Raw genomic sequence first — 13314 nt, forward strand, 5'->3', positions numbered from 1 at the left:
CGGCGTGCGGGCAAAACGAGCACTTAACTTTTTCTGTGTGATCCCTGATTTCTCTTATTTTATCACGATGATAATTTCTCCCTATGTAGGTGAGTGCCAACAGAATGTCTTCGCAATCGGAGGAGAAAACTGGTGATTGAAATTTCCTGAGAAGATCCTGCGCAACGAAAAATGCCCCCCCCCCCCCCTTTTTATTTTACCACTCCAATTCACATATCGTGTCTGTGGCACTATCTTCCCTATTTTACGACAATACAAAATGAGCTGCCCTTCCTTGTACTTTTTCTGTACTTTTCAGTGTTATCAGTCAGTCCCACCTGAAGCAGATCCCACGCCGTACAGCAATACTCCAGAATAGGTGGTGGTGTAAGTAGTCTCATTAGTAGACCTGTTGCACCCAAGTTTTCTGCCAGTGAATCATAGTCTTTTGTTGGCTCTACCCACAAAATTATTAATGTGATTGTTCCAATTTAGGGTATTTGTAATTGTAATCCCTAAGTATTTGGTTGAATTTACAGCCTTCAGATTTGTGTGACTTATCGCTTAATCGAAATTTAACGGATTTCTATTAGTACTCATGTGAATAACTTCACACATTTTGCACCATGCAGATATCTTATCTAAATCATTTTGCAATTCGTTTGGTGATCTGATGACTTTACAAGACAGTAAATGACAGCATCATCTGCAGACAATCTAAGATGGCTACTCAGATTGTCTCCTATGCTGTCAATATAGATCAGGAACAATAGAGAGCCTATAACACTTCCTTGAGGAACGCTGGATATTATTTCTGTTTTACTCGATGACTTTCCATCTATTACTATGAACTGTGACCTTTCTGACAGGAAAACACAAATCCAGTTGCACAACTGAGGCGATATTCTATAGGCATGCAGTTTGGTTAGAAGATGCTTGTGAGGAACGGTGTTGAAAGCCTTCTGGAAATCTAAAAATATCGGATCAATTTGACATCCCCTATCGATAGCACTCATTACTTCATGAGTATAAAGGGCTGATTGTGTTTCGCAAGAACGATATTTTCTGAATCCGTGGTGACTACGCGTCAATAAATAGTTTCCTTTGAGGTACTTCGTAATGATTGAATACAGTATATGTTCCAAAACCCTACTGCAAATCGGCATTAGTGATATGGGCCTGTAATTCAACAGATTACTCCTATTTCCCTTTTTGGCTATTGGTGTGACTTGAGCAGTTTTCCAATCTTTAGGTATGGATCTTTCTGTTAGTGAGCAGTTGTATATAATTGCTAAATATGGAGCTATTGTATCAGCATACTCTGAGAGAAACCTGACTGGTATACAATCTGGACCAGAAGCCTTGCTTTTATTAAGTGATTTAAGCTGCTTTGCGACACCGAGTATATCTATTTCTATGTTTCTCATCTTGGCAGTTGTTGTTGATTAGAGTTCAGAAATATTTACTTCATCTTCTTTGATGAAGGAGTTTTGGAAAATCATGTTTAATAACTCTGCTTTAGTGGCACTGTCATCAGTGACTTCACTGTTCGTATCGTGCAGTGAAGGTACTGATTGCATCTTGCCACTGGTGTGCTTTATGTATGACCAGAATCTCTTTGGGTTTTCTGCCAGATTTTGAGACAGAGTTGCATTGTGGAAGTTATTGAAAGCATCTCGCATTGAAGTACGCGCTATATTTCGAACTTCTGCAAAACTTTGCCAGTCTTGGGGATTTTGCATTCTTTTAAATTTGGCATGCTTTTTCGCTGCTTCTGCAACAGTGATCTGACCCATTTTGTGTACCATGGGGGACCAGTACCATCACTTATTAATTTATGTGGTATATATATCTCTCAATTGCTGTCGATACTATCTTTTTGAAATCATTCCACAACTTTTCTACGCTTACATGATCAGATCAGAAGGATAGCAGACTGTCTCTTAAAACTGCGTTAAGAGCATTTTTATCAGCTTTTTTAAACAGACATACTTTACGTTTCTTTTTGATGGTCGTGGGAGTTACGGTATTCAACCTAGCAGCTACTACCTTGTGCTCGCTAATCTCTGTATTCATCATGATACTCACTATTTGTCCAGGAGTATTTGTTGCTAAGAGGTCAAGTATGCTTTCGTAACCATTTATGCTTCGAGTGGGCTCATTAACTAATTGTTCAAAATAATGTTCTGAGAAAGCATTCAGTACAATTTCAAATGACGTTTTATGTCTGCCACTGGCTTAAATGTATAATTTTTGCAGCATATCAAGGGTAGATTGAAGTCGCCACCGACTATAACTGTGTGAGTGGAGTACCTATTTGAAAAGAGACTCAAGTTTTCTTTGAACTGTTCAGTAACTATATATTCTGAGTCGGGGGTCAGTAAAACGACCCAATTAATAGTTTAGTCCGATTGTCAAGTATAACCTCTACCCATACTATTTTGCAATAACTATCTATTTCAATTTCACTACAAGGCAAAGTATTTCTGACAACAATAAATGTACTCCACCACCAATTGTATTTAATCTATCCTTTCTGAACACTGTTAGATAGTTTGAAAAAATTTCTGCTGGACTTATTTCCAGCTTTAGCCAGCTTTCTGTATCTATAACTATTTGAGCTTCAGTGCTTTCTATTAGGGCTTGGAGCTCTGGTTCTTTCCCAACACAGGTATGACAATTTACAACTACAATGCCGATCGTTTCTACAACTAACTGTGTTTTATTTGCCCCTTTTAGATGGACGTCCTTTCTGTGGTTCCCTGAGGCCCTCTAATTTACCAATAGAGTGCAAAAAGGAACATAAAGACAAATTTAAAGGGAAGCATTGCAGATGTGTCCAACGATTTCCCTCAGGTTTGATTTTGTCATTTACCCAAGACGGCTGCAGGCATTGTATCACTGTTTGGTTGTACATAAATCTGTTAACAGGTTTTTCCAACAATGTAGAACTATAAAAGGCATATGAGAAATTGTAAGACTGTAACTTAAACTGCAAGCTACATCTACAATGCACATGAATGTTTTCGTCAAATAGATGCTCCTGTAAAAGAGAGTTAATTAAAAATCGTTACACATTTAGTGTAAGATTAAATAAAATAAGATACACGTATCTACTTAGTAGTCAAATTTTGTTGCAAGAATTACATTTTTTGTTTATTTGGCTAATTTATAGCAGTGAAACCTTATTTAAAGTCCGTTATCTGTTTCTTGTTTGAAAATGAAAGAAATACATGGTATCAGCATCATCCTCTCTTAAGTCTTTACTTGGCTCCTCATTTTCTACCCTGCGACATTGGGGGTGGGGGGTGGGGGGGGGTGGGGGGGTTGTATTATGGTGACTGTGAAGCCTTGCTTTAGATATTGATAAGATATGCTTAATAATGAAGCTGTGGTGGTCAACACAGTATTTAGATTCAATTGCAGTGTAAGATGGGTCATTTTTCCATTACTTTTTAATACCTTCTTAAAATATGTATTTTTTTTTTTTTTTTTTTTTTTTTTTTTTTTTTTTTTTTTTTTTTTTTTTGACATTGTTAACAGCCTTCCACATTAAGTAAAATGCAATTTTTCTGTTCATGTGTGTTGATCTGAGGATGGTTGCTAACCAACAGAAACCTATTATCTATGTTTTATTAGATTATATTGTGATTGGGGCCATTAAAATTTACTATAAATACCATACAGAGTCTGTAACTATGATTCTTCTATTTATTAAGAAAAGAAAGAAAAATGAAATATCTGTGGACTAAAGACATTCATCTCATCAGAGATTATGTCAATAAATTTGTTTTTATTTTTGCAAGGGCAAATTAATAGATTACTGTAATTTTTATGAAAATTATCTGTTCAAATGTGTTATTGCATTTAATAATTGTGATAGTGGCAGGATTGTGTTCTCAGCCGTTTCTGAAATTCTCATAAACTGATTTTAATATTCAACAGATCAACGGAAGTTACCCTTGAGATTGGTGTCATATAATGTGCTGGCTCAAGATCTCCTGGAGAGCCACAGATACTTATACGCCGAATGTAAAGAGGAGGATCTGGTTTGGGAGAAACGTTGGAAGCGCATCTTGGAAGAGATTACTTCTGCAGAGCCTGATGTAAAAATTTTAAAATTTATGTTTTATGAAGCCTTTCACACTCAAAAACTAACTATAATCTTCTTTATAGTGCAAGTATTGTCACTGTGTTTGTCATTTGTTGAGGCACTCTTCACACAGGGGTACAATTGAAGTTGCAATCCCATGAATTCCTTGCAAACCTCTTGTCAGCCAAATATTAGTGTGTGTGTGCGCTTAAATAAAAACTTTATTTTTGGAGGATGAAGGCATCATAAAACTCAGATGTGCTACAGACATAAACACTCAAAGATAGATACAGCTTTTATATGAAAGCTCAATTTCTGAGTACACTGACAAAGCATGACAGATAAGGTAAGGCAACTTAAAACAAGCACAGAGGTGTTAAAGTTGTCATTTGTCTCATACTCCTTCAGTAAATGGAACCGGAAGAAATATTAATACAGGTTGTAGCCAGACATCTTTAATTATCACCTCCAAAAAATCGAGTTATGTCATTGTTTTTTGTTTGTTTGGAGATACATGTTTCCGATGTTTGTACACAAAGAAATCCCCACACTACAGTTCTGCAGCATGCTATTACAGGAGCCAAAACATAATGTGCAACCCATCTCTGTCTACTAGGACTGCAGACATGAACCTGCAAACAAGAAAGAAATTTCTCTTTGAGATTAAGTGATATGTTACACTTTTACTTCTAAAATTTTTACAACACAGTCAAACATTGGAAAATCCAGGGTGGAATAACAATAATATTATGAGAAGGATAGTTGCTACTCATCATATGGCAGAGATACCAAATCACAGAGAGACACAACAAAACGACTGTCAAACAAAGCTTTCGCCACATGTGACCACAGCCTCTGGCTGCCAAGGCCAGGCTGCGAGCAGCAGTTCGTGATGGGGGAAGCAAAGTGGGTGGTGAGGGTAAGGAGGAAGCTGGGGTGGGGAGGGGGATGGATAGTAGGGTACAGGTGTGGGACGGTAAAGTGCTGCTTGTGGGAACATCCAGGAACGAGGTATGGAGAGGATAGGGCAACGAGGTGCAGTTGGGAGGTTAGGCAGAGAGGTGGGGGAGGGGCATGGGCAGAGGCAGAGAGAGTTCCCACCTGCACATTTCAGAAAAGCAGGTGTTGATGGAAAGAATCCAGATGGCACAAGCTGTGAAGGAGTAATGGAAATGAAGAATGTTGTTGTGTTGGGTAGCATCAACAGCTGGGTGGTTCAGCTGTTTCGTGGCCACTGTTTGTCGATGGCCATTCATGCAGACAGAAAGCTCTGTACCAAGAAGTCCCTCGCGTATAGCCTAGCCATCCATGAGTGTCGCATTTTTAGTGACGAGCAGTCCCTCTCAAAATATACCAGTGGTCTCACTGAGGCCTTCACAGATTGTAATTACCTTCCCAACCTTGTACAAAAACAAATCTCCCATGTCCTGTCTCTCCAGTCAACCACCGTCCAGCCACAAAGAAGCATTCCCCCCTTGACACAGTACCACCGCAATCACTCCATCCACCAGGGTTTCGACTACCTCTCATGCCCCAAAATAAGGAATGTCATACTCACTATCCTTCCTACCCCTCCCACAGTGGTACTCCACCACCCACTGAACGTATACAATATCCTTCTCCATCCCTACATTACACTCCCCCCCCCCCCAACCCCCTTGCTTCATGGCTCATATCCCTGTAATAGATCTTGATGCGAGACCTGTCCCATACATCCTCTCACCACCACGTACTCCAGGCTGATAAGAAGCATCACTTATCCCATCAAAGGCAAAGCTACTTGTGAAACCAGTCATATGATCTACAAGCTAAGCTGCTACCACTGTGCTGTATTCTACGTGGTATGACAACTTACAAGCTCTCTGTCTGCATGAATGGCCACTGACAAGCTGTGGCCAAGAAACAGCTGGTCCACCCAGTTGCTGAGCCTGCTGCCCTACATGACATGCTTCATTTCAGTGACTGCTTCACAGCCTGTGCCATCGGGATCCTTCCCAACGCCATCAGGTTTCCTGAATTGCACAGGTAGGAACTCTCCCTACAATATATTCTATGTGTGCGTAACCCTCCTAACCTCATCTTTCGTAAGTCATTGTTTACCCACCTATCCCCTTCCCTGTTCCCATTCCGGCACTACACAGCCCTCTGATCCACCAACACACCCATAGTCTTTCTATTTCTTTTCTTTTCCATTGCCCACACTCTCTTCCTATCCTTTGTCTAACCTACCGACTGCACGAAGCTGCCCTATACACTTCTCAACTCATTCCTGTATGCTCCCACAAGCAGCAGTTTACCGTCTGCCACCCCTGCCATATTATTTGTCCCCCTCCCTGCCCCAGCCTCCTCCTTACCCCCCCCCCCCCCTCCCCCCGCGATCCACCCAGTTTGCTTATCCCATCATGTGCTTTTGCTTGCAGTCTGGCCTTGGCAGCCAGAAACTGTGGTTGTGTGCGTGTTTTGTGTATTATAAAAAAAGCCTGTTTATCTGAAACTTTGTATGACAGTCTTTTTGTTGTGCCTATCTACAACTCAACATATCTGCTGTGTGGTGAGTAGCAACTATCATTTTCATAATATTTTTACAACTCAGTCGCATGAGCATTCCACAGTGCTGTAACCAGTTGTGCCATTGTGGAAAGCTAATGGGGATGTGTGTTGTAAAATATAAAAAATACAAAGTAAGAAATTACCAAGTGGTGACGGTGCACACACATAAAATAAGGTTGTAATTAGACAAGCTTTAGGAGTCTGGCTCTTCCTTCAGGCAGAAGGGTTGAAGGAGAAGGAAGAGGGGTGAAGGAAAAAGACTGGAGAGGTCTAGGAAAAGTGGTAGATTTCGGGGAAAGTCACCCAGAACTGTGGGTCAGTTCTCATCCCATGCAGTTAGTCTCCCCTGACCCATGGTTCTGAGTGACTTTCACATAATCTATCCCTTTTTATGTGTGTGTTCTGCCACCACTTGGTGAGTAGATTTTTTATCTATATAATTAAATTATTTTGTCAAAAATTGGTTGTTTTTGGTTGTTATAAAGTAAGAAATTAGTTACCTAACTTCATTTTTTTCAAGGTGATGATTAAAACTTTGACTGCCCCTCTGTAAAATGTGTGTCCAGTAAAAAAGTACCCTCTGCCACACACTTCATTGTGATACATCCAGCATAGATATACGATGTATATACATCTAGAATGGCTAGGAAATTGGGGAAAAATTCAGGAATTTTTTCATCTGAGAAAAATCCGGAAATTTTTTAGAACTCTGGAAATTTTTCGTTGTTTTGACATGTAAGAACTGATACTCTGACAAAGAATTTTTCTTTAGCCCACTAGTGCAGAATAATACTGCAACGATGAAGCATAACGAAAGAATAACACCAAAATGAAACTTTAGTTCCAAAGAAAATCCTCCCATTTACAACAACAAAACACAATGGACCCACAAGTGTCTGCCCACAGCAAAATGTGTCAAAGGCTTTAGGATAAAGACTGTACAATACTTTGCAACAACAAATTGTTTTCGATGAACTTGATGTTACAACAGTTTTTATTTCTAATGGGTCGCAGGAAAGTATTGTGAATGGTAGTTTGAGAAGCATTACTTTCAAAGTAAATTTCTTTTATGCAAGATGAATTATGTTAAATTTGAGAATGTGCAATGACTTTCTTAAATCACACGGATTTTGACTCTCATTCAAAACTTAACACTTCAAGGATCAGCCACTTAGAAAAATTTCAGCCCAGAAGACCACCCATTTACGCCATTATTTAAAATTTTATTTATGCATTTGTGTTTGATGTATCTTAAACAGTAACACATGCTAAACTGGCTTATTGCATCATGTGTCCTTTTCTCTGAATATCTTCTGTCATTGGCTTGTAGGGGTCTGCTACTGAGAAGTTACTGCAGACATGATGTGACTGGTTTCTTAGGTTACTGCAGAGGTGGCATCACTGGTTTTGCAGATGGTCCAACCTTCAGTAGAATCAGGACTCGAATAGTGTGTACAGAGTAATTGTGTGCTGTTGGTGTTGCACCTGGGTCTTCGCAGGGGTATGATCATATGGCATGGGGTTGTGGGTAGTCTTGGCATAAAGTTGCTCCAGGGTATCTGAGTGGCCAGCGAAATACTACTTTGGAAGATGTGTGAAGGATTGTGGATGGGATGTTCCTAATTTATGGGTGCAATGATTGGTAGTCAAAGCCCTGGCAGAGGATGTGTGTAAGTTCTTCCAGTATGGGATGATGCTGGGTACAAAAGGATGCTCTTATGAAGATAGCTGGGAAATATGGGCAGAAGTAGGTATGAAGTGGTAGTTCTGTTTGTGGACTAGGTTTTATCATCATCTTTATTCATCCAAGGATCACCTCTCAATGATACAGGAACTGTCAAGGTAATACAACACAAATGAATAGTTCAAAATATACAACACATAGAATACATAACATGCTTTTTGAGGATAGGGCTTTTGGTCAGCCATAGCTTTGATTAAGGAACCATCCCAGCAGTTGCCTTAGTGATTTAGGAAGACCACGAAAAATGTAGATCAGGATGGCCAGACAGAACAACTTCATCCCACCGAATATGAGGCTAGTAACTTAACAGCTGCAATGCTCCAATCGGCTGGTCCCTATTGTACATTGTTCCTTGACCTATACATAATGTGTTTAAGATAACTAATAATATAATACCCAATACCTTTCTTCATTGCTGGACACATTAAGGACATCCTTTGGAGACCCTGGACTGTGAAGATGTTACTCTGTTCCTTGCACCAACTCCAGTCCGTTCAGAAAGCAGATGCCCACACATACTTGTCTATACCCTCCAGTCCCCATGAAGAAACTGAGTAAGCATCTATTCATGATGAGTAAGATGTTGAACTCAGGAGAATGACAAGACATCACTATCATGCATTTTCATCTTGACTTAAGATATCCTTGTGCAAGCGGTAAACTGTGATCACAAATTGAAATGTGAAAGGGTGTTATAAGTTATGCTCTTTGATCACTACCCACTGCTATTAGCCCTCTGAGTGATCTTAGTGATCTTTAATTCTGTAGCATACATGACTTTTGTAGACCGTTTTAGCTGCATTCAGTTGGTGCGTAAGTTCATAACAGTTTTCCATAAGTTTAAAAATAAATACAACAGATACACCTAACAGGGACTTTAGTCATAAATAATAATTCTCCTTCACTATGTACAACAGTCTGTCAATGTTGGGGTAACTTTTTGATTACTCAGCACTAGAAATCGCGGGTTTGAGATGAGAAACTTGTCAAGCCATGTTCGGAGTGCATTTTCATCCGAAAAGAAAGTTTCTTGAAGGCTATTCTCAGCATATAGCAGAAAAGGCGAAAATCTGTGGGTGCAGATGAATATGGTGGGTGCAGAATGATTTCCCAGCCCAACTCCTGTCCAGTATTTTTTGTCAGTGTAGCATTTGTTATCATGGAGTAGCATCACTTCACGCAGTCTTCCTGTTCGTTGTTCATGGACAGCATCTTGGAAGACATCTCAGTTGCTCTGTTGTTGACAGTACATGTCAGCAGTGATGGTTACATCTTGGGAAAGCAATTTGTAGCACACCACACTGTTGCTGTTCCGTCAGATGCATAGCATTTTCTTTTGTGGATGCACACAGGTTTTTGTAAGGGGAATTGCTGCTTTGTTTGATCTCAACCATCCCTTTCTCTTCCTTATGTTAGCATAATGACACCATGTCTTGTCACCAGTAATGATACAGGATGGGAGTGGTCGGTGTTTTCATTAGCCACTTAATACCAAGAAAGTAGAGATGCAACATATGGCCTGACGCTGATTTTTTTTGCTTTTTGGCTTGGAGCATGTCGTACCATACACCTGATTTGTGAACCTTCCCTATTGCATGTAAGTGTTACCCAATTATGAAATGATCGCAGTTCATCATATTTACCAGTTCTGGGTACACTGATGTGGATCATTGTGGATTGATGCATTTAAATGATCTTCATCAAACCCCGAAGGTCTTCTTGAACGTGGAGAGTCGCTAATCTCAAAACAATCCTTTTGAAATTACAGAACCATTTTCTTGCCATGCTGTGTCCAGTGACATTATCCCTGTGCACAATACACTTGGTAATGTTTTTCCAATATGCACCACAGATCGGTAAATGTACTCACTTGGTGCAGTAAGGATGCCCAATTTTTTAAATAGCTCATTACAATGACAGGGTGTATACGACCCGGGACAACCGGGAGATCTGGGAAAAACCCGGGAATTTTTCCATCCAGTAGAAAACCGGGAAAAACCCGAGAATTGTTTAGAATTCCTGGAATTTTTCATTGTTTTAGTTTTCAGTTAAATTTGTGATTTTGACTGGTAAGAACCAACACTCTGACAAAGGATATTATTGTATCCCACTACTGCAGAATGATACTGCAGCAACAAAACATGAACAGAAGAAAAGAAAACGAAAATAAAACTTACGTTGCAAAGGAAACGCGCCGTATACAACAACAAAACGGTGCTCATACAAGCGTCTGCCAACAGTAAAGTGTGTCAAAGGCATTAGGAACACTATGCAATGCTTTATAACAACAAATTGCCTCCGATGAGCGTGACGTGACAACTGTTTAAATTAGATTCGTTTGAGCAGTTGCGGGCGGGCTCTTGCACATGCGCAGTTGAGTCACATATGGGTAGTACCTTCTCCCACTTCTTGTTATGGAAGTGTGGCTGGGCGCCACTACTTAAAATTGCCCCAGTTCGGAAATATCGTAGATCCGGGATTGATGCACAGAGCAGTCCGAGTTGTGGTGGGGAGGTGGGTCATCTCCACGTGACCTGTGTTTACGTTCAGTGATTTTGTTGTTTCCTCTTCGTGTATTGCTCTCACATTAAATGATAACAAAACGGATTTTTATGGCCGGGAGCTATCAAATGAATTAAAATACGTTCGCATAATTACAGCAGGATAAAATATGTTAATAGTTTCAGATTTTATTTCCGCCTTTGACAGTCAAGCATTAATCGCCTTACAGAACTATGAAGTTATTTTTGCTGGTTTGCTAAAGAGATTTGGCTTTTATTAATGCTTTCTACTGAGGCAGTCAATTTATTAGAAACGAAGTGTTTAATTTCACACTATTGGCTAGTTTCAACTGTTCGCTGCATTTCAAGTGCACGTATGGCATTAAGCTATAATACAGAACCAAACATGAGTACTGGTACTCAAAGAAAATTTACATACTGATGTCCATTTTAAGCCGAAGCATGCACTTTAGTATGGTTCGCGAAATCCCGACGCTCTTGAAGTATCCTTTCGTGTCTTGTTGCTTTTATGACATAATGTAAGATCTTTTAATGTTTTACACGTATGAACATATGGGCTTCCTACATCATCGTAGCTGCACAAGGGCGGTGACGCCAGTTATCTGGCGTTTTCTTGTAACTGCTGAAACGGACCTATTTCTAACAGGTCGCGGGAAAATATTGCGAATGGTGGTTGGAAAAGCGTTACATTCAAAGCAGATTTCCTTTTACACAAGATGAATTATGTGCGAGAATGTACAATGAATTCCTTAAATCACAAAGCGTTTGACTCTCATTTAAAAATCAGCTCTTTGAGGACGACCATTTAGAAGAATTTCGAGCCCAGAAGATGAGACATTTGCGTTAAAAATTTTACTGGCACATTTGTGTCTGTATCTTAAAGTGCAACACGCGCAAAAAGATCAACATTATATGTGGAAGCTTAGCTTCTCTTCCAACTTATTAATTTTTGAGACCAATATTATATGTGAATGCTATGTATATTAATTTAAGCCATTAACTTTTCTTATTTGTGTATTCAATAAATTAATAACTCTTATTGCACTAAGTTTCATTTCGGTATATTCACCGTGGCATATGGCACGCGCGTCTGACAATCATACGGCACTGTGGAGAAACGTTTTGAACACTTCATATAAATGGTTGCGAAAAGATACTTGACCTCTTAGCAACAAATAATCCTGAAAACTAGGGGGCATCATGACAGATACAGGGATTAGTGACCACAAGGCAGCTGTAGCAAGCCTGTATACCATGACATCCAAACCCACTGAAAATAAATGCAAAGCAAATCTTTTCAAAAAATCAGATAAAAATTTCCTTGGCACCTGGCTAACGGACAGTTTTCACTTCTTCCCCCTGACTCTGTAAGCACAGACCAGCTGTGGTTTGAATTCAGAGAAATAGTTTAAACTGCACTTGAGAGATACATACCACATAAATTAAGAAGAGATGGTACTGATCCCAACCATGGTATACAAAATGGGCCAGAACGCTGTTGCAGGAGCAACAACAAAAGCATGCCAAATTTAGAAGCAGCAAAATCTCCAAAATTGGCAAAGTATTACAGAAGCTCGAAATTTAGTGCGCATTTCAATGTGAGATGCTTTAAGTAGTTCCCACAATTAAACTCTGTCTCGAAATCTGTCACAAAACTCAAAGAGATTCTGATTGCATGTAATGTACACCATTGGTAAGGTGCAGTCAATACCTTCAGAGCACTATAACTATAGTGGTGTCACTGATGACAGTGCCACTAAAGCAGAGTTACTAAACACAGTTTTTTGAGACTCCATCTCTAAAGAAGATGAAATGAATGTTCCAGAACTCAAATCAAGAACAACTACCAACATGTGTAACTTAGAAGTAGATATCCTCGTAGTTGAAATAGCTTAATTAAGGCAAGGCCTTAAGTCTAGATTGTATACTCGTCAGAATCCTTCCAGAGTATGCTGATACAATAGCTCCATACTTAGCAATCATACACAACTGCTTGCACTCTGAAAGATCCGTACATAAAAACTGGGAAGTTGCGCAAGTTACACTAATATCCAGGAGAGGAAGTAGGAGTAATCTGCTGAATTACAAACCCATATCACTAAAGTTGATTTGCAGTAGCATTTTGGAACTTATATTGTGTTCGAACATTTTGAATTATCTCGAAGAAAACAATTTGTTGACAGATAGTCAGCACGTATTCAGAAAATATCTTCTTGCGAAACACAACTAATTCTTTATTCTCACAAAGTAGTAAGTGCTATCAACAGAGGATGTCTAATTGATTCCGTATTTTCAGAAGGCTTTTGACATTATACCTCACAAGCGTCTTGTAATCATATTGCGTGCTTATGGTGTATTGCCTCAGTTCTGTGACTAGGTTCAAGGTTTCCTGTGAGAAAGATCATAGTTCAAGGTAATTGACAGAA

General features: G+C 39.5%; 1 protein-coding gene across 4 annotated transcripts in view; it reads left to right on the plus strand.

The window, feature by feature from the left end:
* The window catches only part of LOC126418623 (protein angel homolog 2-like), a 193054-nt gene that overhangs the window by 69175 nt on the left and 110565 nt on the right, over positions 1–13314 (plus strand). For 3 of the 4 annotated variants that reach the window (XM_050085467.1, XM_050085468.1, XM_050085466.1), the window contains one exon: positions 3925–4085. The exons of the other annotated variant lie outside the window; for it this stretch is intronic. In XM_050085467.1, the coding sequence (XP_049941424.1) occupies positions 3925–4085 (161 nt within the window). The remainder of the gene's footprint in view (positions 1–3924; positions 4086–13314) is intronic. 4 annotated transcript variants of the gene reach the window in all.

The sequence above is a fragment of the Schistocerca serialis genome, chromosome 9 (assembly GCF_023864345.2).
Source record: "Schistocerca serialis cubense isolate TAMUIC-IGC-003099 chromosome 9, iqSchSeri2.2, whole genome shotgun sequence".
Lineage (NCBI taxonomy): Eukaryota > Metazoa > Arthropoda > Insecta > Orthoptera > Acrididae > Schistocerca > Schistocerca serialis.